This window comes from Schistocerca piceifrons, chromosome 5 (assembly GCF_021461385.2).
Source record: "Schistocerca piceifrons isolate TAMUIC-IGC-003096 chromosome 5, iqSchPice1.1, whole genome shotgun sequence".
NCBI classification, from domain to species: domain Eukaryota; kingdom Metazoa; phylum Arthropoda; class Insecta; order Orthoptera; family Acrididae; genus Schistocerca; species Schistocerca piceifrons.
Window position 1 is genome coordinate 387907244 of NC_060142.1, and position 27827 is coordinate 387935070.

At 40.0% G+C, this 27827-nt stretch overlaps 1 protein-coding gene across 1 annotated transcript in view; it reads right to left on the reverse strand.

Annotated features, from left to right (window-relative positions):
* Positions 1-27827, reverse strand: part of LOC124799314 (golgin subfamily A member 2-like) — a 114854-nt gene that overhangs the window by 38892 nt on the left and 48135 nt on the right. Inside the window, exons 4-5 of the mRNA XM_047262902.1 lie at positions 12362-12557; positions 4708-5015 (exon numbers count right to left, since the gene is read on the reverse strand). Coding sequence (XP_047118858.1) covers positions 4708-5015; positions 12362-12557 — 504 coding nt within the window. The remainder of the gene's footprint in view (positions 1-4707; positions 5016-12361; positions 12558-27827) is intronic.

The following is a 27827-nucleotide window of genomic DNA, read 5'->3' on the forward strand; positions in this document are numbered from 1 at the left end:
AACCTTTTGGTAGAACATTTTTTAACAGGTTACCTAAAGATACAAATTGTATTATTGTTGGAAAAAGATTGAGCACCGTCATAATGAGGTAGAGGTGAACATGTGTTTTGTACCTTGTTCCAATTGTTTCATTGTAGATATCTTGTCACTAAATTGAGTCACACTTTTATCATTAATTTCAATAAAGAAGAATAATTGTTACTATGAGTTATAAATTAACTTGTTGCATTCCTTTCACAAAACAAAACAAGAACAATAAAAAGTTAATTTTATATCAGTACTAAAAATCATCACCATCCTGCACACTTAATGGCTTTTATGTAGTTACAGCATTTGAAACTCAGTGCTCAGTCGACAATAATGCAGATGAATATTATAAAACTGAGGCTGAAGCTATCTAATACACATAGCTAGCCTAAATAAGGACAAAACTTACAAAATCACTCTCTAGAAGTATAATGATTGGAAGCTCTGAAGCAAAAAAGAAGTTCATGAGACATCAACAAGTACAGTAAAATCAGGTTACAACCTAAACCTGGAGTGTGCAAAAAGAGGTAATATCTTCAAGTTTGTGGTGCTACTAAAAACTCTGTGTTTAAGTAAGTCCGTTTCTAACTTTTATTTCAATCTCATATTGCAAAATTTTTCCTTCAGAACTCACAATTTCTTTCCCTGCTCCTTTATTTCATTTGAAAATTTTTTATTTGGAAACATGTGCATGGATGTGCTATAGGTTGCCCCGCTTCTTCAGTTACCAGACAGACCAGATGTAGTTCATATGCTTCAGTAGCGGATGGTTGATCGGCATGAGAAGAAACATCAAAGCTGTCACAAACTAGGCATGATAGGCAGTATATTATACATATTATGATGTAGGTGAGGAATATTATAGTAAAGGAAAATACATGTACGCTAATTATGAAAAACAGAGGGCAATGTTAAGGAGGTCAACAGTGCGAGGAAATCAGATAAAACTGAATAATGTTGAGACACGCAGATTAGGAAGGGTGCAGTGAAAAATCTTAATAGGAAATGGGGAATTGAGAGAGAGAGAGAGAGAGAGAGAGAGAGAGAGAGAGAGAGAGAGAGAATGAGGGAGGGAGGGAGGAGGGAATGAAAATAGATTAGGAAATGTATCACCAAGAATGTAAAATGTTAAAAGATGTTAGGGACGAGATACAAGAGTTCTTTGATAGCAGAGGTATCAAACAAGAACAGATAATGACAAATTTGCCCCGCTGAACAAAAGAAAAAAGTGTATTTTAATAATACAGAAAATGCAGTTGATAAAAAGATTGAAAGATCAGAAAAAAGGAAGGTATTGTGCATCAGTTGATTGAACATGATGCGAAACTGACAAAAAAAATATTGAACATGATGCGAAACTGACAAAAAATATTGAACACTGAAGTAAAGAAACAAAATGTTCTGATTGCCAATATAACAAATCTGAAATCATAGTTGAAAAAGTAAACGAAAAATAAGCCCTATAATGAATATCTATTACAAATGATTAAAAAGGTACCAAATTTTAATATGTAACTGTGCTGATATATATGAAGAGATATTGCCTGATAATAGGGGTGATGCTCCAGAATGTATTTTCTTAATTATGGCACTTGTAGAAACAGTCCTTTATCAACGGAGACTGATTATCTGCAGTGAGGGTGCTGCAGGGAGCAACAAAAGGATATGTTCTGCCCTCTTATTGTAAACAATTATGCACCATTAGTATTAAACAATTTGTGTAGGCCATCAATGTACTGTGGGGAAAAAAAAAAAAAAAAAAAAAAAAAAAAAAAAAAAAAAAAAAAAAAAGTTTTGCTTTGGGCATATATACGTGTTTATGGCAAAAACTGAGCTATCTATAGGAAAGAAAATATATAATATGTACACATCCACACAAGCAAGCACACTTCACGTGCACATCACCATTACCTCCAGTAACTACATGTGCAACAGTCTTTTCTTTACGCCTGTCTACAATTCAACATGTCATATTTGCAGTGAGTAGCACTCTATCCTCTTCACAAGGCTGTTTACCTAGACAGTTATGGTGATGTGTAGTACAACTGAAGACACTTATGAAGTCAATGTGTTGAAATTTTTAAGGTATGCTAGGCTTACACAGTGTCTACTAAATCAGAAAGTTAAAGGAACAACAGTGTTTACTAATTCAGAAAGTTAAAGGAACAATGTTCTCAGATTTGCTTAGGCGATTGAATTTTGTGATAAATGTTATAAAATTTCAAGCAAGTTACTGATTTCTGTAGCAATTAAACAGTCTGTACAATATTGCTTTGAAAGAAGTAAAAGCAACTTCAAATCACAGTTTCATGAATGTTAACAACAAGGAAAGAAATAATAAAGGAGGAGCTGTTGAACAGGGTGGGAATATTGATAAAGAATACACAAATTTTGAACTATTGTTGTAATCAGAAAAAATGCCAGTTTAAAATACTAAAGGATAATAAATTGGGTTTTCTGTTGCTAAGAGTGGGACTTCAGTCAATTTACTGAATACATGTATGTGCGGTGTACAGAAGATAAATATGTATTTATTGAGGGTATTCTAAGTGAAAGAAAGCTACTACATGTGTCAAGAAGTAAATTAATCATTTATTGTGAGTAGAGTAAGCAAAGGGACACTTGCAGAATGATAATTCATTTGAAGAATTGTAGTAAATGGAGAAAACGCTACTAAATGAAAATATCAGGGATTATTATAAGCTTCGAAGGTATTACTACCAACTGGATGTCAACTGAAAGCCCTGACTATTTGTAGTAGAAGCACATGTTCCAAACTTCACTTTCCATGCTGTGTTCTAAATATGGAAAGTCAACAGTAGGGAATGACAACCCACAGTTTAAAATATAAATTGCATCCATTAAGATCTGCTACAAAACTCTAAGAGAGCAGAGTTTTTATATTTTTACCAGCGACAATTTGATTTATCTCATAACAGGAAAAGTAAATATTTTACTATTTTAAGACCAAGTTTGTGTTCACTTATGTTACATGTCATTGTGGCATAGGTGAAAAGAGTCATTTACATAGAACATCGAATTAAATACAAGGTATAAAAGTCATATTCATATTGTCTTCAGTGACCAGATGTCCCCTTCTGATTGGGACAGTACCATTTTTCAACCTGTGGTCCTGGTGTCCCCTGACAAGAGTTTGTCAGGATGTCTCTTTCTCCAATTTTATTAGAAAAGTAGCATTTATTTTTTATTCTCTGTACTATGTTATGTAATACTTAAATCTTTATGTTCATAAATTCTAAGAACAAAAGTTACGTTATTGATGGTCATAATTTTTTATGAAACAAAATCATCTAAATGGCAGCTCTGCCGACATTGTTTTGGTGCGCACGCTTAACTCTGACAATTTGATTCCTTTCTCACAGAAACTTGGTGACAGTCAGAGTGTGACATGCATTACTTTGGCAGTTTGGTGAGAGCGAAAATGAAAGCATACGTTCATTGTGTTGCAAGATAAGTAAATATCTTAGCCTATGGCGCAGAACTTGCAACTTATAGAGGATTTTAAATTAGCTCATGATAATTATGCATAAATCAACAGATAGTAAGTCTTTTTCCCTCTTACTTTATCTTCTATCTTAAGTAAATGTTCATTAAGAAAATGTGATTCGATTCTGATGTTCATTGCACCATTTGTAACATCAAGTTTTGTGTGTGTCAAGGAGGGAAGAGTGACACTGAGCAACATCTAAATTCAAGTAAACAGAAAAAGGCAGAAATTGCTGCTGTGTCATCCAGAAGTGTAACTTCATTGTTCCAGCCAAATTCAGCAACAGACCATGAGTTTACTGAGCTGCAGTTGAAGGAGCCTGGCCTTACCACATGGCTGAAGAAAACTGTAGTTTTCACTCAAATGACTGTGCTCTGAAACTAGTAAGAAATCGGTTCAAACAGAAGTTCTCTTACAGTTGCACTAAGACTGAAGCCTATTTAAATACATTTAGCAAAGAGTTGGCTTAACAACCATAACTCTATTACGAACAAATCATAAAATACATCTCGCCTCCAGCAAGACCAAGAATAGCTTTTTAAGATTTCAGAATTCAATTGTTCTCATTATTTGTAACAATGGTCACTGATATGATTAGCACAGAATAACCTAGAAGTTCCACAGTTCGTCCGTATACTTTCACTAGAACTTACACGGATTGACCGACAAGTACGTGCCGTTTGGCCGCAGCGTCTACCTTCTGCTCGCGACTGATTTCACACCTGCACACACAAACAGGTGCTGCGCAGTAGGTAGGATTCTAGCATCCCACTTTCATATCTAAAATATCGTGTGTTCGAGATGGTGGAAGGCCGAGTGGTTCTAGAATTTACACCGAAATTCTCAAAACACTACAATATGGGTTGTGTTAAGACAGGCTATTATGACATTTGTATTATGACAAACATGCTTTTCCCAATTGTTTAACAGCTGTAGACAATCACTTACGAAAGGCTGTCCTCTCATTTAAGTTTTGATCTCCCTCCATAGTCAGCATTTGGATAGCAAAGGGAAAGAGATACTGGTATACAGTTCCTGATCATGACTATGCATCAATATTTTAACATTTTAATCATACAAGTGTTGTCTACATAGTGAGGCTATGTGATGTTATTGGGAGTGATACATCCGTTAGTGCTCTCTCTCTCTCTCTCTCTCTCTCTCTCTCTTACCTGCTGAATTCTTAGCTGGGTTAGGGAAAGTTGAGACTGCCTCTCTTGTAGCTGCTGCTGAAGTGATGATACTTCTGATGTCTTTGTATTCAATTTCTGTTGAATTTCTGATTTCTCTTCTTCAGTCTCTTCCAAGTGCTTTGTCACTAAGTTATTCTCTACTTTTAATTTTTCCACTTCTGCTGACAGTTCCTTAACCATAACCTGCAACTGCTGATTGCTTGTATTTGATGCTGACAATTCCTTTTCCAGTTCTGCAACTTTGTGCCTTGATGCTTTCAAACGCCCTTGCAGTTCTTCCACTTCACCTGAGAGAAAGTGTGTAAAAATTTTGTACAGTAAGTTATTTACCAAACAACTCTTTAATGTTATTAATGAAACAATTGGAAATATGGAATTATTTAAAGGGAATATCTTGCATAAGAAGTTCCTTTTGCGAATATGGTAGACATTCTGACATACTGGATCAAAAGGTCCACAAATTGTTCTACCATCAATCATTAAAATAAAATTAAAATAAACTGATGCAGGGGAGATCCCATCGCAACTTTGTTTAACTGTTGGTAGAGTATTCCGCCACATTGGAAACAGGTGGTAGTGAGCACGTGACAGAACAGTTTCACGGAATCTTGGTCAAAATGTAGTAATGTCAAGGAGCCTTCTATCGACACCTGTGTGAAAAGCGAAGTGACATCAAAACTGAACAGGAGATTGCCCTTGACCAGATACATTTTTTCGAGCACATTCATGAACTCTGTTGTGTTTTTGACATGATGTGAACAGTGACCCATGATAGTTGCTGCGCCAAGTGTTTAGCTATCCCATATATTGGTGAATTTACTTTGTCCACAAGTGGACATAGTGGAACTCCCTTCTTGCGTGTCTTTGGGAGGCCATACAGCCCTGGTGGTATCGGTGCTTTCAGGTACAGCCTTCTGACCACATTCTTGTCCATTCCCAAGTTGTAGGAGTGAAATGGTCTTCCTTGTCACCGTTTGAGTACGATCCTTTTCTACTTGCTTTTAGGATAGGTTTTGTACTAACATCTTGATCTACTTCCAGTAGTCAGCTGTTCGTAGTAGTACTATCATATCCCTTTTATCAGCTGTCAGGAAGACAGTGTCTTCGTCTTCACAGAGGTCACACATCACCCTGCATTCTGTCGCAGAGATTTTAGTTTTCGGCATTTTTACTTTGTCAATGACCCTGCAGCTCTATCTCCTTACCTCTTTGGCAGTACCAGAGTGAATTCCCAGAAAGGCTCCCTTGACACTCTTGACGATTCCCCATTTGTTCGGTTGGTTTAATGATTAAAGGGACTAAACTATGACTGTAACAGACAATTCAACAAAACTACACACCGTAGGAGGGCCTAGGGTGCAAAACCTAAGGGAAGGAAACCCTAAGGTCTACGAAAGAACAAAAAAGCCTAGACAAGGGAATAAGAAAGTAGAAAAGGGGGAAGGGAAAAAAAGGAGTGAGATGCCTCATGCAGGGAGCAGCCAGAGGACCCCAAAGGCAGAAAGTGCAATTGAGGACATACCCCTCCCAAAATACCCTGAAAAGACTAGAGATATGGAAAGGTTTAGAGAAGCACAAGAAAACAGAGGAAGGAACACCCAGTCAAACAGAACAAGCAAGAAGGGGGAAGAAGAGCATAAGATTGAGTAGGCCAAAGGCTAGGGCGGCCACAAGGTCCACAAAGCCCCTGTCTGCTCTGGGCAGAGGAGGCAACAGGGTGTCCTGCCAAACCATCAATGCCCTGATAAGGCCGAAGCATCCCCTGTTGGAGAGCACAGTTAAAACCCCCTTCATGAATAAACCATAAAACCAGGTCACCCACTGATGCACTCACTGCTGACACCGGTGGTGCCGCCCATTGCAGAGTGGCTAGGTTAGGACAATCCTGCAAAATGTGGACCTCATCAAATTGGCATCACAACACGCAACAGTGGGGTGGACCTCACAATGGAAGAGATGACAATGAGTCAGCCAAATACAACGATGCAAAGCCTGCTCCCCTGTTGGAGAGCACAGTTAAAACCCCCTTCATGAATAAACCATAAAACCAGGTCACCCACTGATGCACTCACTGCTGACACCGGTGGTGCCGCCCATTGCAGAGTGGCTAGGTTAGGACAATCCTGCAAAATGTGGACCTCATCAAATTGGCATCACAACACGCAACAGTGGGGTGGACCTCACAATGGAAGAGATGACAATGAGTCAGCCAAATACAACGATGCAAAGCCTGCAATGCACGATGGAGTCCTTGAGAGAGGCTCAAATCAAGGATCTCCACAAAGTCCTTTATCAGCCTAGTTTGTTCAGCAAAGACGGAGGAGTATACCATTCCATATTCCAAATCCTTAGGACATGACGGCATAATACCGATTGAAGTTCCAATTCTGGAATAGTGATCTCAAGAGGTGACATACCTATAGCCAAATTTGGCCGGCCTGTCAGCAAGTTCATTCTCCAGGACCCCTACACGACCCAGGGTACAGACAAAGACCACTGATTGTTGGCACTGTTCAAGAGCATAAAAAGAATCCTGGATGGTCAGGACCAAGGGGTGGCAAGGGTAACACTAGTCGAGAGCTCGTAAACTACTCAAAGAGTCGCTACAGTTGAGGAAGGACTCACTGGTGCAAGCACAGATATGCTCAAGATCACAAGAGATGGTTACCAACTCCACAGTGAAAACACTGCAGCCTTTTGACAAGAAGCAGAGTTCATTACTTCCCACATTAATGTAAGGAAAGCCATCATGACTGGAAGCCATTGAGCCATCAGTATAGACTACTTCTGAACTCCAAACTGTGTCAAGAACGGAGAAGAATTGGCGGCAGAGGCCCTCAGGATGAGCCAAGCCTTTCACATCTTTTAAGAGGTCAATACAGAGCTGTGGATGCAGGATGCACTATGAAGGAGTATGTGGGCTGCCCCCAGAGAACAGATGGTAGAGGGGAAAGCTGGAGTTCTGGAAAAAGGGACTAGATATGGGTGACAATGTTAGCCCCAAAACATGGGCCACTGTTGTGGGAGGTGGATCTCTGTATCTGGAAAGAAGAGATGGTAGTTCAGACGCTCTGGGGAGCATCAAATGCTTAACGCATAAGCAATCAGCCGTTGTTGGTGCAGAAACCTCAATGGTAAAACTCTTACCTCCACTAGGAGGCTGATCATGGAGCTAGTCCGAAAGGCACCCATTACCAGCCATACCCCACAATGGCGTATGGAGTATATATCTGTAAAGCTGAAGGTGATGCTGATCCATATGCAAGACTCCTGTAATCTAGACAGGGCTGGACCAATGCTGTATAAAGCAATATCGGAGTAGAGCGGTCTGGACCCCAGTTGGTATTACTGAGACAGCGAAGAGCACTGAAGTGTGACCAACATGTCCGATTTAGCTGATGAAGATGGGGAAGGCATGTCAACTGAGCACCAAAGACCAGTTCCAAGAAATGATGAGAGTCCACTACACTGAGGGACTGGCCATCAAGGTAAAGATCCGGATGGGGATGGACTGTGCGACAACAACAAAAATGAATGACACAGGTCTTTGTGGCCAAAAAATGGAAGCCATGAGTGAGAGCACAAGATTGTGCTCACTGGAGAGAGAGAGACCTGCAGGGTCATTGACAAAGCAAAACTGTCAAAAACAAACATCTCTGTGACAGAACACAAGGCAATACATGACAATAAAGGCAATGTGACAGTACCACTACAATCAACTGATTACTGGGAGAAGACCAAGACGCTAGTACAAAACCCAGTCTGTAATCAAGTACAAAATGATCCTACGCCAACGGTCACAAGGAAGAACATTTAACTCCTAAACAACTCGGGAATGGAAAAGGATATGGTCAGAAGGCAGTAACCAAGAGCAGCGATATCACCACAGCTGTATGGCCTCCCAAAGATACACAAGAAGGAAGTTCCACTGTGTCCCATAGTGGACGCAATAAACTTAGCAATATATGGGATAACTAAACACTTGGAGCAGCTACTAAAGCCTCTCGTGGGTCACTGTTCACACAATATCAAAAACTCGATAGAGTTTGTGAAGATGCTTCAGGAAACGTATCTGGACAAGGCTGATCTCCTGGTAAGTTTCGATATCACACCGCTTTTCACACGGACACCACTAAAAGACTCCTTGACGTTATTTGGGAGTCACTTTGACCAAGACACTGTGGAATTGTCCTGCCACACACTCACTACCACCTACTTCCTATGTGGTGGAATGTTCTACCAACAGTTAAATGGAGTCGCCATGGGAGCCCCTAGCACCTGGCATTGCAAATCTATATACATGGAGCACTTTGTGGGAACGGCTCATTAAACGCATGCCACGACACATTTGTGGTGTGGCTGCAAGGTGAAGACAACCTGCAAGAATTTCCTGACCACCTTAACAGCATACATGACAATATGAAGTTACTAAAGAGGTAGAAGAAAACAGATACTTACCTTTCCTTGATATCCAATAAAGCAGAAAACTAATGGCATGCTGAGACATTCTGTCTAAAGAAAACAATGCACATGGACCTGTATTTAAATGCAACTAGCTGCCACCATCAGGCACAATGGGAATCCATGCTCACCACCTGGGTGCGTAGAACATAGCCACATGCGAAATGGACGGTCTACCCACCGAGTTGCATCATCTTCACAAAATCTTTTGCAGGAACGGCTACCCAGAAACACAGATAAGAGGCACTCTCTGGCAGAACAAGAAGAGGAAAGAAGATGACCCGGTAGACGACACAAAGCACCTGGCGTACCTCCCATACACTGGACCATCCACGACCAAGATTTCCAGCATTCTGGAGAAAAATAACATCAAAACCATTTTCCGTTCATTGACTAAAATGCTTGCCTCAGTTAAAGACAAATTAGGACTACAGACATCTTGAGTGATATCTGCGAATGTAGCTAGCAGTACATTAGCCATACACATAGGTGTACCTCGTAGCACCACTCACAACATGTGAAAAGCATTCGACTTGGCCAAATGGACAAATCTAAAGTTGCAGAGCACAGCCTGAATGAAGGTCATATGTTTAACTTTGAACAGACAAAGGAGCTGTGGCAGGCAAACTGGATCTGGGACTATCATCAGAGAGGCAATGGAGATAAAAGTCCATGATGATCTTGTCAACTGGGATAGTGGTTTCCAGCTATCTCTGCATGGGATGTGGTGGTTGAAAGAGTACACCAAGAGCACTATCTTGTAAAGGGCATGAAGGCAGCACATGGAATAGACAGGCAGTGCAAGGACATGTCTCATGGACCCCCCCCCCCCTCCCCCCCCCAGTGTGCCACGAATTCATACCCCCCCCCCCCCCCCCCCCAAAGTACGGCTCTCTCTCCATCACTGTCTGTGACACATTTCTGGAGGCACCCTAATGGTTCAGCCACTGGAGACGAGGTAGAGGAGCCTGTGGTCCAGCAACTATAAAGACATGCAATGGACATGAACCTGAGGGTAACAAGTAGGAAAATTGCTGAAACACTGACACAGAATGACGTCTTGACTCCAGTAAACTTTGTCAGAGATTTGCCGAGAAAGCCTGCATTCCAATACAGCATTGATTTTATTGTAATCAGAACTGATAACAAAAAATAGCTTCATTATTTTAATCTCTAAGCAAGACATTCAAGCAGTGTGTGATGTTATTTTCAACATCTCTATGTTCTCCTTCATTAACTCTTAACGGTGACATCCCAGTATGTATTTTGCCTCAAAGAATTTTTCTGCGCCCTCTGACAGTTAGCAGAAAGAGCAGCGAGAGAGAAAATGATTCTTTATTAAATTCTACTTAAGATCTTAGTTTTAATTAACATAGTCAAACATGATTAATCCTTTGACTACTTCATGTGATATTTAGCAGATGTGGGACAGATGTAGCTGTGTCACTCCTCTCACCATGTACTGTGTGCCGAACACATCCAGTGTGTTGTTCGGTTGGATTTACAGCAAACTCAAAGTGTGGCGAAATTCTGTTGAAAGTACTGACAATGAAATCATATATTTTACATTGTATTGTCATCTGTTGGCTTTACAGCAGTGTACAACAATTCATGAGTGCCTAACGAAGTGCTGACTTTGAAGTGAGAAGTCAGTCACATACTACACATTTAAACACCATCTTTTGGGTTTAGACCAAATGATAAGGGATGCAGATAGTGTGCCAATAGCTCTACAGTCGATTAGATTTCATATTTCATCTCTACTGAGCAACTCTTGCACTACACACTTCGCCATTGCCGACCTCAAGGCAACAGTCTGCATTGCACTACAGCCACGTAAACATGGCTGCCGCCATTGTTGCTCCCGCCAAGTGTGAATTATGAAATGTAATTCGGTTTCTGCAAGCAGAAGGGAATAGTGTAGCAGACATTCATTGGAGAATGAGCCGAGAGTATGGTGATAACTTTGTGACTTATGGTGTTATGCGTGAATGGAGCCGAAAGTTTAAAGATGGCCAAAATGATGTGCATGATGAAGAAGCCCATGGACTCAAGTCTGTCGTTACAGCCAACCTTGTAGAATGAGTTGACAGAATGGCTAGAGAAAAATCACAGGTTCACCATAACTGCTTTGTCTACGGAAATTCCAGAAGCTTCAAGATCTGCCGTACACTCTCTTGTTACTGAACATTTAGGCTACAAAAAACTTTGTGCTCGTTGGGTTTCAAAAATGTTGACGGACTCCCACAAAAGTCAATGAATGGAGTCAGCTTTGGATTTCCTTAACCATTATCATGATGAAGGAGAGAACTTTTTGAAATCAATTGTTACTGGAGATGAAACTTGGATCCAATATGATGAACAGGAAACAAAACGACACAATCACAAAATTGATGCATCCAAATTCACCAAACAAACCAAAAAAAAAAAAAAATTCAAACATTCAACAACAGAAAGGTTATGGTTACCATGTTTTGGGACCAAAAAGGTGTGTTGCTTGTAGACTTTATGCAGCCTGGAACCACTATCAATGAAGCTGCTTATTGTGAAACTTTACGATGTTTGTGGATAGCCATTCAAACGAACAATAAGGAATGCCGACTTCAGAAATCATGTTGATCCATGACAATGCTCATCCACACACTACTGGCACAACCCAATGGTTCCTTGCACAATTTCAATGGGACATTTTTGATCATCCACTGTACAGTCCTGACCTGGCACTCAGCGACTTTCACCTTTTCCCTGAACTGAAATCTTGACTAGGAGGGCAGCACTTTAAAACAAATGAAGATCTTCAAAACAACGTTTGAAATCATTGGCGGCAATATTTTTTGAAGAGGTTATTGGAAAGCTTGTTCACAGGTACGATAAATGTCTAAATCTTTTCAGTGATTATGTTGAAAAGTAACCATAAGGGTAAAAAACTTTTGGTGATAAAATAATTGTTTTCTATGAACTTGTCTTTTATTTATAGCCTATCGGAGGTTGGGGGGGGGGGGGGGGGGGGTGAACGGCCCTCATACATTTACACTGGTACCAAAGTGATGTTGCAGTCAACCATACTCAGGGTCCAGCATACTTTGATTGCTGTGGTGGTCAACCACATCAAAGGGTGAAGCAATGTTTGCAACTCATAAAATAAAATTATCTCCAAGCATACTGTAACAACCTGCTTTTTGTTTTGCTAATTGTTGACTTTTGTTTAAAGCTGATTGCAGTTCCGTTTTTTCCCCTACAAGTATTCCAACAGTCTGTGCATGAAGCTGCAGTTGTTCTTGTAGAGGGCCGACTTCTCTTGTTAACTCAGCTTCAGACTCTGCACGGACTTTACCAAGATCAGATTCCAACTGCGACAAACGTGATTGCTGTGAAGTAGGAAAGTTTAGCCATTAGTAATTGTCTCTTCAATAAGGATACAGCAAAGTTAAACTTTAAACTCTAAATATACAGCAAATGCAGAACCTAAGCCATATACATGAACTACTGCAAAATTGGTAAGACCACAAGAATGAATCTTAACAAGTGAATGTATTAACATTTGGAGGTACATGTTTTCCACATATGAAGACCAATTACTACTTCACTCAGCACCTAGGACGAAGAAATCGCTAAAGGAGTACTGTTCCAAAATACAAGGTTGAGTCAAATGTAAACCTTAAATATTTTTTTAAATATTATTTATTGTGCAGAAGTGGTACAAAGCTGTATCACTCTTCAACATAATCTCCCCCACGGCCATTGCAAGTTCTCCAGTGCTTACAAAGTGCATAAATTCCCTTAGAAAAAAATTCTTTTGGTAGTCCGCGCAACCACTCTTGCACCGTGTGGCGCACCTCTTCATCAGAACGGAACTTCTTTCCTCCCATTGCGTCTTTGAGTGGTCCAAACATATGGAAATCACTGGGAGCAAGGTTTGGTGAGTATGGTGGATGAGGAAGACACTCAAAATGCAGGCCTGTGATTATTGCAACTGTTGTATGGGCAGTGTGGGGCCTTGCATTGTCATGTTGCAAAAGGACACCTGCTGACAGCAATCTACGTCGCTTTGATTTGGTTGCATGCCGCAGATGATTTTTTAGGAGGCCTGTGTATGATGCACTGGTGACAGTGGTCCCTCTAGGCATGTAATGCTCCGAAATGACACCTTTTTCGCCTCAAAAGAGAGTCAGCATAACCTTCACTGCTGATGGTTCTGTTTGAAACTTCTTTGGTTTTGGTGATGAGGAATGGTGCCATCCCTTGCTCCCTCTCTTAGTTTCCGGTTGGTGGAAGTGAACCCAGGTTTCGTCCCCAGTAATGATTCTTGCAAGGAAGCCATCACCTTCTCGTTCAAAGTACTGAAGACGTTCTTCACAAGCATCAACAAGTCGTTCTCTCATTTCAGGAGTCAGCTGCCATGGCACCCATCTTGCAGACACTTTGTGAAACTGGAGCACATCATGCACAACGTGGTGTGCTGACCCATGACTAATCTCTAAACATGCTGCAATGCCATTCAGTGTCACTTGGCGGTTTTCCTTCACTATGGCTTCAACTGCTGCAATGTTCTGTGGAGTCACAACTCATTGTGCCTGACCTGGACGAGGGGCATCTTCCACTGAAGTCACACCATTTGTGAACTTCCTACTCCATTCGTAGACTTGCTGCTGTGACAAACATGCATCACCGTACTGAACCTTCATTTGTCGATGAATTTCAATAGGTTTCACACCTTCACTACGCAAAAACCAAATAACAGAATGCTGTTCTTCCCTGGTGCAAAGTTGCAAGTGGGACGGCCATCTTCATACTGACACTGCAATTGTACGTGTGCATCTGCACTATGCTGCCACCTACAGGCCATTCTGCACACTGTTTGTAGTACGCTTACCAACTTAAAGGATAATGGCACGAAACTTCGATTTGTTATTACAAATTTAAGGTTTTCATTTGACTCACCCTTGTATCTTCTTACTGAAGCCTACAAGTAAATGACAAATGAAAACATACAGTAAGATTGTAAGTTTAAGAAAATCAGCAAATTATTTAGTATTAGTCCAATCTGATATCTTGATGGGACTAACTTCCTTGTTGTAGTGTGAATACAAAACAACTGTTCCCTACAATTCAAAGCAGTGACTATGTTACATTCACTTCAAGCACTGGATGCCATTGGTCTTTGACCACAATCACATACTGAACTGCATAAAAAAAAAAATTCTCTTGAAATGAGTAAAATGAAGAAAATATTTCTGAAATATCAGAGATTTTTCTCTCTCTTAATTCATGTTCAGACTAAAGCTGCAATTAACTTCAATTTCGTGAAAAGTTGTTGACACTATCACAAATGTAAGCACTCTCCTTTTTGCATCAGAACTACAAACCATCTCCTGCGCTGCTTCTGATGTACAGTTCCGTGGAAAAATATTGTAAAGCTATTGTGCTCAGATTCAAATTTTGTCTTAGTTCTGAGAAAAAACACCAACAAAGTGATAAAATTTTGTCTCCACTATATTTTCAAAATACATTTCCCACAGGGGTAACCTATGCGTGCACACTTACTTATATGTAAATTGACACATTGGCTACATTAACACAAACACTATATATATTATTAGTGAGCCTCAGCAATTGGGCACGATATTTGATTGATTTCTTTAACCACTTAAAGAGTGATTTATGTTTTAATAACTCCTGCATGTACTTCTGCCAAACCTGTCTTCCTTCACTCCTTTTATAATTCTCAAGCTGAAACGTCTCAAAAATGAGATCGACAGGAAGTGCAAAATGGCTAAGCAGGGATGGCTAGAGGACAAAGGTAAGGATGTAGAGGCCTATCTCACTAGGGGTAAGATAGATACCGCCTACAGGAAAATTAAAGAGACCTTTGGAGATAAGAGAACGACTTGCATGAATATCAAGAGCTCAGATGGAAACCCAGTTCTAGGCAAAGAAGGGAAAGCAGAAAGGTGGAAGGAGTATATAGAGGGTCTATACAAGGGCGATGTACTTGAGGACAATATTATGGAAATGGAAGAGGATGTAGATGAAGATGAAATGGGAGATATGATACTGCGTGAAGAGTTTGACAGAGCACTGAAAGACCTGAGTCGAAACAAGGCCCCCGGAGTAGACAATATTCCATTGGAACTACTGACGGCCGTGGGAGAGCCAGTCCTGACAAAACTCTACCATCTGGTGAGCAAGATGTATGAAACAGGCGAAATACCCTCAGACTTCAAGAAGAATATAATAATTCCAATCCCAAAGAAAGCAGGTGTTGACAGATGTGAAAATTACTGAACTATCAGCTTAATAAGTCACAGCTGCAAAATACTAACACGAATTCTTTACAGACGAATGGAAAAACTAGTAGAAGCCAACCTCGGGGAAGATCAGTTTGGATTCCGTAGAAACACTGGAACACGTGAGGCAATACTGACCTTACGACTTATCTTAGAAGAAAGATTAAGGAAAGGCAAACCTACGTTTCTAGCATTTGTAGACTTAGAGAAAGCTTTTGACAATGTTGACTGGAATACTCTCTTTCAAATTCTAAAGGTGGCAGGGGTAAAATACAGGGAGCGAAAGGCTATTTACAATTTGTACAGAAACCAGATGGCAGTTATAAGAGTCGAGGGACATGAAAGGGAAGCAGTGGTTGGGAAGGGAGTAAGACAGGGTTGTAGCCTCTCCCCGATGTTGTTCAATCTGTATATTGAGCAAGCAGTAAAGGAAACAAAAGAAAAATTCGGAGTAGGTATTAAAATTCATGGAGAAGAAATAAAAACTTTGAGGTTCGCCGATGACATTGTAATTCTGTCAGAGACAGCAAAGGACTTGGAAGAGCAGTTGAATGGAATGGACAGTGTCTTGAAAGGAGATTATAAGATGAACATCAACAAAAGCAAAACAAGGATAATGGAATGTAGTCTAATCAAGTCGGGTGATGCTGAGGGAATTAGATTAGGAAATGAGGCACTTAAAGTAGTAAAGGAGTTTTGCTATTTGGGGAGCAAAATAACTGATGATGGTCGAAGTAGAGAGGATATAAAATGTAGGCTGGCAATGGCAAGGAAAGCGTTTCTGAAGAAGAGAAATTTGTTAACATCGAGTATAGATTTAAGTGTCAGGAAGTCATTTCTGAAAGTATTCGTATGGAGTGTAGCCATGTATGGAAGTGAAACATGGACGATAAATAGTTTGGACAAGAAGAGAATAGAAGCTTTTGAAATGTGGTGCTACAGAAGAATGCTGAAGATTAGATGGGTAGATCACATAACTAATGAGGAAGTATTGAATAAGATTGGGGAGAAGAGAAGTTTGTGGCACAACTTGACCAGAAGAAGGGATCGGTCGGTAGGACATGTTCTGAGGCATCAAGGGATCACCAATTTAGTATTGGAGGGCAGCGTGGAGGGTAAAAATCGTAGAGGGAGACCAAGAGATGAATACACTAAGCAGATTCAGAAGGATGTAGGTTGCAGTAGGTACTGGGAGATGAAAAAGCTTGCACAGGATAGAGTAGCATGGAGAGCTGCATCAAACCAGTCTCAGGACTGAAGACCACAACAACAACAACATCAACAAGCTGAAATACTTTTTACAAGTCATAGTTACCATTCTATCAACTGTTGCATTCCAATCTATTTCTCTCATTTTTAAGCACATGTACCGCAACATACTTTCTCTACAATCCCTGCAGCCATATAATATACCTGTAATTATTTCCATTTGTATTTACATTACTCAATAATTCCATTATTGTTTTTACCATTATGTAGAGCCAACAGTAATTCATCTGATGACTTGCGCTATATTTTCAAGAAGTTCTTGTGTTTGCACAATTCTTCCTCTTGTCGTCCAAGGGGGTGCTATAGGCTTCGAAACCACAAAAAAATATTAAATTTAACCTCACTTGAGATGTGTTTACAAAATATTTAGTTTTGAATTGGCGAGTGTTGAGAGAGAGACTGCTACTTGTTATGGTTACTTATATTGGCACATTGCATTTTAATGTTTTCCACATAGATTTACTAGCTGTAGCTATTGAACTTTTAGGTAAAAGTTTTTAGTGAATGTCACAATGAAAGAGTTGGAAGAACATGGGCATGTGAAATTTTGCCATAAACTAGAGAAAATTTTACAGAAACATTTTAACTGCTTTACTGAACATGTGGACTGGACTGCATGAAACCTACCTTATTAGCCATGCTTCCTACCACTTATCCGTATTCGTAGATTCAGGGATTCGAAAGTTCTGTTAGCTACATTGCAAGTAGCATTGTTAAAGCCGTAATACAAATAATAATTTACTATAAATAAAATTCAGTATTTACAAATGTACAAATATTTTCTTTGAAGATACTGTTGTAATCACGTAAGTGTTAACCTACAATATCAATTAAACAGCAGCTAAACTGTAAAACTGTGGAAGTATCAACCTTTTTAAAAGTAGCCACATTCTTACTAACTGGAAGCATTACAGAGGACATTTATTGAATTAACATCACACATCACCATCTGAAATAAGAAATATCATGACGACTACAAAAAGCAAAAGTTCACATGGAATGGATTATATCTCCAATAACTAATTACAAAGTTATGGCCCTATTATACATAATGTTCTTAGTCCTTTAAGTAATGAATCGTTAACTCGGGATGTTTTCCCGAAAGACTGAAATATGCCACTGTTAGGCACCTATATAAAAAGGCTGACTCTAAAGATGTCAATAACTACCGTCCGGTGTCACTCCTTGAATCATTTTTTAATAATTTTGAGTTGGTGGTGTACTCTAGGGTTTTCATCCACCTATGTTAAAATGGGATATTCAGCCAATCACAGTTTGATTTCAAAAGGGATCTTCTACTGCAAGCTATTTATACATTTCCTGAGCTAATAACATAATGTTTATAATGGTAAACTATCACCAACTGGGATCTTCTGTGATTTAATGAAGACATTTAATTGTGTCAATCACAATAATCTGTTTGAGAATTTAACATTTTAGGGAACACAGTTCAGCAAATGCCTGGTTCAGTTCTTATTTGAGAAAGAGAATGCAGAACATTATCTTAGGCTGTTCAATTAATACAAAGAGAGATGCAACATCATCTGCATGAAGAGAAATTGCAGTGGTAGTCATATATAGTGTAATTATTGGCCCATTACTATTCCTGCTTTACATTACTGATATGCCATTCTATTGCAATCAAGAGGCAGAATTAGTCCAGTCTGGACTTGACACATCCAATGTTGTGAAGCTGAGCAAAGAAGCATCAACAGAGAAAATAGTAAATGATGTTTTTGTGAAGTTTACGGAATGGTTTTGCACTAACGTTGTGAAGCTGAGCAAAGAAGCATCAACAGAGAAAATAGTAAATGATGTTTTTGTGAAGTTTACGGAATGGTTTTGCACTAACAGTCTTTACACTTTGGAGAAAAAAAAAAAAAAAAAGTTGCAGCTCACCAAGTTTTGTACTGCTAAAGACATTCCACTGACAATTACGTTCTTAGATGTGCAAACTGATGAAAACTTAAACTGACATTCCATACAGAAGTCCTGCTAAATTCTTTAGGTTCAACTACTTTTGTCATAGTAATAACTGCCAACTTTGGCAATACAGACTACAGTAAGTTAACATATTTTGTGTATTTTCATTCATTGATGCCTTGTGGGATAATATTCTTGGGTAACTCCTTGCTTAGATAAAAAGTATTTATTGCAAAAATGAAACTAATAAGAACTAGGTATGGAGTTCACACAAATACATCTTTAAGGTATCTCTCTGAGCAGCTGCGGATAGTAACCTCAACCTAACAGCACTCCCACAGAGTACTGCAACTTCCACAGTTGTATAAACAGAAAAGAAACCCAGGCACCACTTAGAATCATACATCTGAATGTGTAGTATCTTCGAAATAAATTTAGTATACTAAAGGTATTTGTAAATGACCATTTGCCACATTCGTTAGTGTTAACTGAACATGGTCTAAAATGTAACGAAATTAGCTACTATAAACTAGATGGTTATGTAGTGGCAAACAGTTACTGTAGGAAGCAGCATAAAAGGGATGGAATGGTCATCTTTGTCACTGAACATATTCAGTTTAAGAAACTTGCACTTTTAAGTGGGTGATATTGCAATTCAACTAAAAGAGCATGCAGTAAATGTGATAAAACAAAGTAATGGGAATATATAGGCCACCTTGTGCAGATGTAATCCATTTTCTTAACAGTTTCAATACTTTAATTAGTCACAATGGTCTCAATGACCTTATGTACTTGAAGACTTTAAAACTGACACAAGCTCCAGCAACATAGCTAACATAAACTCCTTAGACATATTAACTTCTTAAATCTTAGAAATATAGTTTCCATGGATATTAGGATCTGAGCTTCTAGTTCTACCAGGATAGAGTACGCAATAATTAAGAAATTGCTGAAGACACAGTTAATTATGGTAATATAGACTTTCATTACTCAGACCACCTTGCACAACAGATAGAATACAGAAATCAGCTCCTAAAAAAGTAACAAAATTGTTAAAATGAAAGGAGCTTTGAATAACAGTTACGAAATGGGCCCAAAGTAATGAACCATAACAGTCCACTAACATAAAACTGGAAACCGATCAATCTTCTGCTAATCCCAGATTCTGCCTTATGGCCTGTTTTGGCCTCATTGGCCAGAAACTGATTGGTAATTATCGAAAGGCTTCCTCTACTAGGGATAGCAAAACCTTACACATTATACAGGATAGTAGTACTATAAAAGCCCAAAAGCAATATGTAACCTTTCTAGTAAGTATTTCATATCACCAATAGGAAATCTAATACACACTACAACACACATTACAAACGCGCACTGAGAGAAACTAAATCACATCATTCAAACACTGGACTTTGAATTTGATAAGGTTAAGGAAAATGAAATAAACAGGATAATCCTCACATTACAGAAAGAAATATTCAGCTGGTTGGGATGGTACCACAAGTGCTGTAGTTGAAATATGCATAAAATAAATAATTAAATCACTAAGTTACCTCACCAACTGTAGTGCTGGTGAAAACTCTTATCCTAGTAGTCTAAAAATAAGCATTGTTAAATGAGTGCATAAGAAGGGAAGCAGACAAGAGGCTTCAGACTACTACCTAATATCAATGCTCCATACTTTAGTAGTGTGTTTGAAATGGTTATCACTTCTGCACTCTCTGCTTATTTTGCAAAAAACAAATTGTTAACAGAAAGACAGCACGGCTTTAGCAAAGATTGTTGTACAACAACTGCAATTAGTGAATTCCTCCACAATGTGTACATCCTAGATTAATGAATGAACACAACTGGTGTATTCTTAAATCTTTCCAAAGCCTTCAGATCAGTTAACCATGAGCTTTTCATTAAGAAACTGAAAGCTTACAATATCAAAGGCTCTGCACTTTAATCCATAGATTAACCTAACTGTTCTCTTTTGTAACAGAAGTACTTTATTCAGGTGCAGGTTTGCCATACAGCCCCACAACTCAATACCATAATTAACAAATGGGTGAATTGTTCCACAGCATACAGTTTTTAAGGTTTGACTTTGACCTATTTTTACCAGTTGACCTGTCAGATACAAAAGGCGAGGTTATAGGTCTCATCGGATTAGGAAAGGAAGTCAGCCGTTCTCTTTCAAAGGGACCATCCCAGGATTTGCCATAAGCAATTTAGGGAAATCTTGGAAACCCTAAGTCAGGATGGTCAGACATCGGTTTCAACATCGTCCTCCCAAATGCGAGTCCATTGTGCTAACCATTGTGCCACTTCGCTCGGTGGCTCATCTATGGAGTTACTGTTCATGTACTTAACAAATCACGAGTAGTGTACTAAACTTTCGTGCAAAATAGATAATATGATCATTGAATGTCAGTCTTCTAGAGATACAGTAATCCAGGTGATACCCCTGGGGTCAATCCTTGGCCACTTCCTCTTTCTGGATTATGTCAATGACATGACACAACCCTTCAACTCACATTTAGTAAGTTATGCTGATGACACTACCCTCTTATTTTGTGAGAAAGAATTTGAGGGATTACAGCCAGTTGCAACTGACAGTAAATAACCATATATTTTCTATGCCAAGGCCTAAACATTAATGTCAGTAAATCCCAGCTACTAACATTAAAAATAATTAGTTCTCATGAGATTGATGTAAACAATATAATTATGTGGTATTACTTCAGTAGAAATAGATAATATTAATTATCTTGGTGTCCACTAGGACAAAAATCTTTTTTGGGCAAACCACATGAATTCTTAAAACAAGAAAATCAGCAGTTTTTGTATCAGACAAGCCAATTGCCAAAAATAGATCAAGTCAAACCTCAAAAATTGTATGCTATGGAACAATTCACCGATTTCTTAATTATGACATTGAATTGTGGAGCTGTATGGCAAACCTGCACCTGAATAGAATACTGCAGTTACAAAAAAGAACAGTTAGGTTAATCTATGGACTAAAGTGCAGAACATCCTGCTGCGAAACTTTTGTCCAACATAAACAATGGAAACGTGAGGTTGGAATATCAACAGCATTAGGAACTGGATAGATCGCTATTCACCGTAAAGATGACTCGTCAAGTTGCAGACAGGCACGACGGAAAGGCTGTTACACATTTAGCTTTTAGCCAAAGTCTTCTTCAGCAAAGCAAATATGCACACATTCACACAAAAAGCACATCTCATGCACACATGGTCACTACGTCCAGCATCTCCAACCAGAATACAAATGTCACATGAACAGCAATCTGGATTGGGGTAGGGGTAGAGGGAAGAAGGGCACTGTCTGGCAGGATGTGCAAGGACTAGAGACTGCCAGATCCATAGTCCAGAGTGGGGGCATGCAGGAAAAAAAAAAAAATTACGAGTGGAAAAGGGAATGAGAGGAAAAGGAGAGGAACAGGGAAGGGGAATGGACAAGCGGGTATGCCGGCAAACAGTAGAACACAAAAAGAGTGAGGAAATGTGAAGAGGGGAGGAGGCAATACGACAAGGGGGAGGAAGCTGTAGGGTGGATGGTGTTGAGACAGTAGGTTACTGGTACATAAAGATGGAGGAGGGTTCTTGTGGCAGGTCTATACGAATCTGTTTATGGGCCATCTGGAGAAAAAAATACTAGCCTCCTAAAATTTCAAGGACCTCATCTGGTTTATATCCATTCACGATATCATCACGATTGGAACTCAGGGCCAGGATATCCTATCTTCATTCCTTCAACCTCAACACCTTCTCTTCCATCGACTTCAACTAGTACTCAACCCAGTGTTCCACCTTCCCAGATGTTGACTTCCTCTTCTCTGATCGCTCCATCCACACCTCTGTCCACATCAAACCCTCCAAACACCAACAGTACCAGCATTTTGACAGCTGCCATCCCTTCCACATCAAAAAATCCATCCCACAGCCTTGTCACCTGGGGACGGCCAACAGCTCCCATTCCCAGTATGCTGAAGGTCTCACTGAGGCTTTCACAGACTATCCCCCGAAGCTAGCCTTATACCACATTCTTCATCAGGGCTTTGATTATCTATCATCATCCCTGAAATGAGGGACATCCTACCCAAGGTCCTTCCCACCCTTCCTAAAGGGGTGTCTGTCACCTACCCAACCTCCACAACAACCTAGCAGATCCCTATGCCACTCCTAATCCCAAACCCTTGCCTGAGAGATCATATCCCGTGGAAGACGCAGGTGCAAGACTTGCCCAATCCACCCACCAGCACCTCCTATTCCTATCCTGTCACAGGCTTACATTAGCCCATCAGAGGCTGAGCCACCGGTGAAAGCAGCCATGTTCTATTCCAGCTCTGCTGCAACCATTGCAACCAACCAGCTGTTCACCAGGATGAATGGCCACCCCAAACCTGCGGCCAAGAGCAAAGTAGACCACCCTGTAGCACAACACGCTGCTGAACATACTATGTTTGATTTCAATGGCTGCTTCACAACCCGAGCCACCTGGATCCTCCCCTCCACCACCAGCTTTCCTGAAGTGTGCAAATGGAATTTATCCTTACAACACATTATCCACTCTCAAAACTAACCTGACCTCAACCTATGGTAACTTACTGACCCCACATCCTCCATCCAACAGATTCTGTCCCACTGTCCTATCACCTCCTCCCTTTTCAAATTCTCTCACCCTCTCTGTACACCATCCTCTGCCAATGTTCCTGCCTGTCCTTTCTCCTTCCCTGCTCCTCCCACTTTCTACTCCTCATTTTTCTCCCCTCACACCCCACCTCCCGATGCTGCGCCTGGTAGTCTAGTCCCTGGATGCTGCACCAGACAGCTCTCTTCTCACCCCCAATCCATACCCTGTTATCCTTCCCCCTTCCCCGCCCCACTCCATATTGCTACTCGTATGACAGTCACATTCCAATTGGACTGATAGCAGTAATGTGTGAGGTGTGCTCGATTGTGTGAATGTGTGTGTGCTTTCTTTGCTGAAGAAGGCTTTGGCTGAAAGCTATAATGTGTAACAACCTTATTGTTGTGCCTGCCTGCAACTTAATGGGTCATCTTTTTGGTGAAGAACAATCTATCCAACACTTAATACTGTTGATACTCCAACCTGGAGTTTCCATTGTTTGATTTTGCCTAATGGCTTTTCTTCCACCCCCCAACTCTGTGCTATTTTCCTTTATTACCATCTCTGATGAGCTGGTCTTCTCAGTGGCCATTCTTTCTCTTCCTTCCTCATGCTCAAAATTCTTCCCAAAGATAATTATAATATTCCTACAGTGTGTAAACTTTTAGATGGCAGACCTCTCCCTAGTCCTGAATCGGTAGAAGTCGGTAAACGTCGGGAGGCTTTGGTAGGCACGCAGTTTCGACTGCTGCCAACATTACGTAGCTGACTGTGTTCTACAAGGTAGCCATTGTCGTCTGCTTCGTTATTGTTTTGCGCTGTACTGTTCTGCGTGTTTTTATTGTGCAGTTGCGCTAAACATTATCAAAATGAGTGAAGAGACAGTTGCTGGCCCATCTCGGGAGTCGCCAACAAGCCCTACCGGCAGGCCTACGGTTAGAAGGAAACCAGTATTACGTAGCGATGCTTGCAAAATTATTGGATGAATGGTTTGTGAGCGCATAGTGTATATAACGATTTCAGTTTCGTTTACAAACAACATTTAAAGCAAATTTTACTTCCAAGCCTTTTGTCTACTTTCATGTAAGCATGACGCGCAATTTGTAGTGCCAGCACTGCAACTAGTAGGTGTGCCTTGTCTTCCCCCCCCCCCCAACGGCTCCAACTCCACTCGCCAGCCAATTCTTGCTTCCTCCTCTCTCCCCGCACTCCCCTCACAACTCTGCCGTCTTACAGTTAACATACTGTACAGATCATATTTCCTCCCACATCCTTGAGCATTTCCACATTTTATTTTCCACACCTACTCATGCCACACGAACTCCTATAGCTCATCCACTTGTTTTTCCCCATGATTTTGTGCATTTTTTATTTGTTTGTGTGTGTTTATGAGCATTTTTCTATCTTCACATATTTCTGCATATTTTCACATATTTGTGAGTGTTTTGAGTATCTGTGCATGTTTTTGTGTGCCTGTATGTATTTTTTATGCATTGTTTTCTGTTATCCATCTATCCTCACAACCACCCGACACCTTCATTTGCCCATGTTCTACATCATTTACTGTTTCCAACACCATCCCTGCACAATGAACCCTGCTCCATCGTTCTGCAACATAAAAGTATCCCTTTCCCCGGCTACAGCCTGGTCCCACATCCCGTTCCTTAAATGCTGCCTAAACCATGGAATCTCCCCCGTAGCCTAATTATAAAAATTCCTTTTCTGGATCCCACCCCTCATTTCACAATGACCGCCATCTTTTCAGACTCTGCTAGTTCCTTTCCCTCACAAATCCAGTACTGCAAAAACACATTTCCATGGCACAGGCAACCTAGAAACACCTTTGCTCCCTCCGCAAGATACTGCTACTGTGCAATCGCAACTACATACATCACATCTCTAAAGCTGAAATCCTTTCTCTCAAGCACCTGGAAAGAGCAGTCCAGATACCACCTCCATAAGTTACCCAATTTGGTAACATCCTACTGCCATCTTGTGATACCCCTATCCAACTTCTATCCTACTTCAGTGTTCCTCCTAGCCAACCCCTAATAACACCCAGACACTGCCTATCAGATCTTTTCATCTTGTCACATCCCCGAAAACTCTCTATCAACACTCCAAATCCAGAACCCAAACAATTCCGGAATGCTACCGTCAACTTTACCAACCGTGCTCCTCCCCCAATCCTACCTAACCACTCTCCAGTCCCTTCCAGGAACTCCTTACCTCCAACTTGGCTACACTATCCTTCATTCAGGGTGTATACGTGGACAAGGAAAAAAAATTCCCGGATTTCCCAGTTAAAAATACACTTTCTCCCGGGCTGAAACATAGTTTTTCCCTGTTAATTGACAGTATATTTTCTCTCGGAACTGTACAGCTTATCAATCCTTTGAATGGTTATGGTTTTATATATGGGCGTAGAATTTCCTGGCGCTTTGGAAATAAACACCTTTTGGAAAGATGTTTGATGTGCAGTAACATGTACACTGCATATTTTCGTATTACGAAAGTATAAATTCGAATTCCACCAAACACCACATGTTACTTTCCGAAGCATTGCAATAGAGATTGTGATGCGTATTTGTAAGCCAGTCATAGCTCATGTCACATGATCTCGCCAGCCAATGACAGCGGATATTCAGAGCTTCGGACACGTGGTGTAGTCAGCCAATAGCAACATCACTGTTCAGTAGCACGGACACACGAACAGGTAATGGTTTAAATTAATATATATAATATTACTACAAGAAAAACAAAGCTTTCACATATAATATTGGTCTCTGAGGCCAATACACTGCAAGAGAAGCTAAGCTTTCACATATAATGTTGGTCTTTTATGCACATATTACATTTTAAGATATATCACACAAATGTGCCAGTAAATTTTTTGAATAACGACGTAATCTTCTGGGCTATAAATTCTTCTAAGTGGCTCGTCATCAAAGAGCTGATTTTTAAATGAGTCCCAGATTCCCAGTGAAGTGCGCATCGACCTGATATTAAGCTTTTCCATGTGGTTTCGGGATGTAAATTTCCTTGGGTACCAGTACTTTGTTATCTCATGTCTGGTTCTTTGTTATGGCATAATGCCATACATGCTAGAAGATGAAAACGTACACTTGAAATGCACTGAACAGTTGAAACTAGCCAATAGTCTGAAATTAAACCCTTTGTTTCAAATATACTGACTGCCTCAGCGGAAAAGATTAATAAAAGAAAATTTCTTCAGCAAACCGATAAAAATAACTTCATTGTTCTGCATGGCACTTAATGCTTGACTGTCATAAAGGTGGAAATAAAATAAAATCTGAAACTAATAACATATTTTAGCCTTCCGTAATTACGTGAATGTATTTTAATTCACATGATAGCTCCCGGCCAAAGAAATCAATTTTGTTTTCATTTGACGTGAGTGCAGTACACAAAGAGGAAACAGCAAAATCACTAAATGTAAACACGGGTCACATGGAGACTACCCGCTTCCCTATTATAACTAAGACTGCTCTGCGCATCAGACCCGTATCTACGATATTTCCGAACCGGGGCAATGGTAGATAGTGGCGTCACTCGAGTGTTTGAGATAGGACGTCAAAAATTTAAAAAATCGAATTTTCAAAAATACGTTCATTTTGTAGTGCACATCTTTCTGAAGACTCTGATACATACAACATATGTGTACGAGGAATTGTAAGACATGTTATCTGATCTTAAGTGTGCCAAAGTGCAGTGCCACACCTCTTCACACAGCATTCTTCTATCGCACGTCACTGTATTTCGGTCTGTGGAATTGAAACGTGTATATTTTGTACTGGATGCCATCAAACTATATTCAGGACAGCAGAAATTGAAATGTCCTATGGAGCCTCTCCTGCTTCCAGTCGGCCGGTTTGACATCCTGCCCCTCTTTTTTCTTTAAAAAAAAAAAAAACTCTTCAGAAAATTTGCGTTCTTTATTCCCTATTAGCTAACAACTTGCTGCTTTTTGTGACATAAAATTAAGTATAGGATACATAAATCCGGTAAAGAGAAGAGACAAGCAAGACCGTACACATTTCTTCAATCCTTAGCTCCTAGAATTTTTTTCTCTCTAATCTTGCTACAGCCTTACATGGTGTGCTTTCCTTTCTGCGAAAGGATCTGTTACCTCACCAAAGTTCGTCAAAAGTTTTGCTACTTGAAAAATAGAATGTCGTTGTCTAATACTGAAAAAGCTGTAAGCACAAATAGGCCCAAGACTGGTGTGGTTTCTCGACCTGATTACCTATATTTTGTCACTGTCTGCGAGCTAAAACAAAATAGGCCTTTATAATACTGCAGCAATTGTAACACACGCCAAATAATCGAGACTGTTTTGGCAGAAATGGTCATTTTTACAACACGGCAGAATATAATTCACAAAGTACCACTATCAAATGCCTATTAGGACTACTACAAGCAAAAACCTTTACGTTAGGAAATAGTTTTACACTTCATTCATATGCTCCGGTTTCTCAAGCATGAGATCGAAAAGTAGT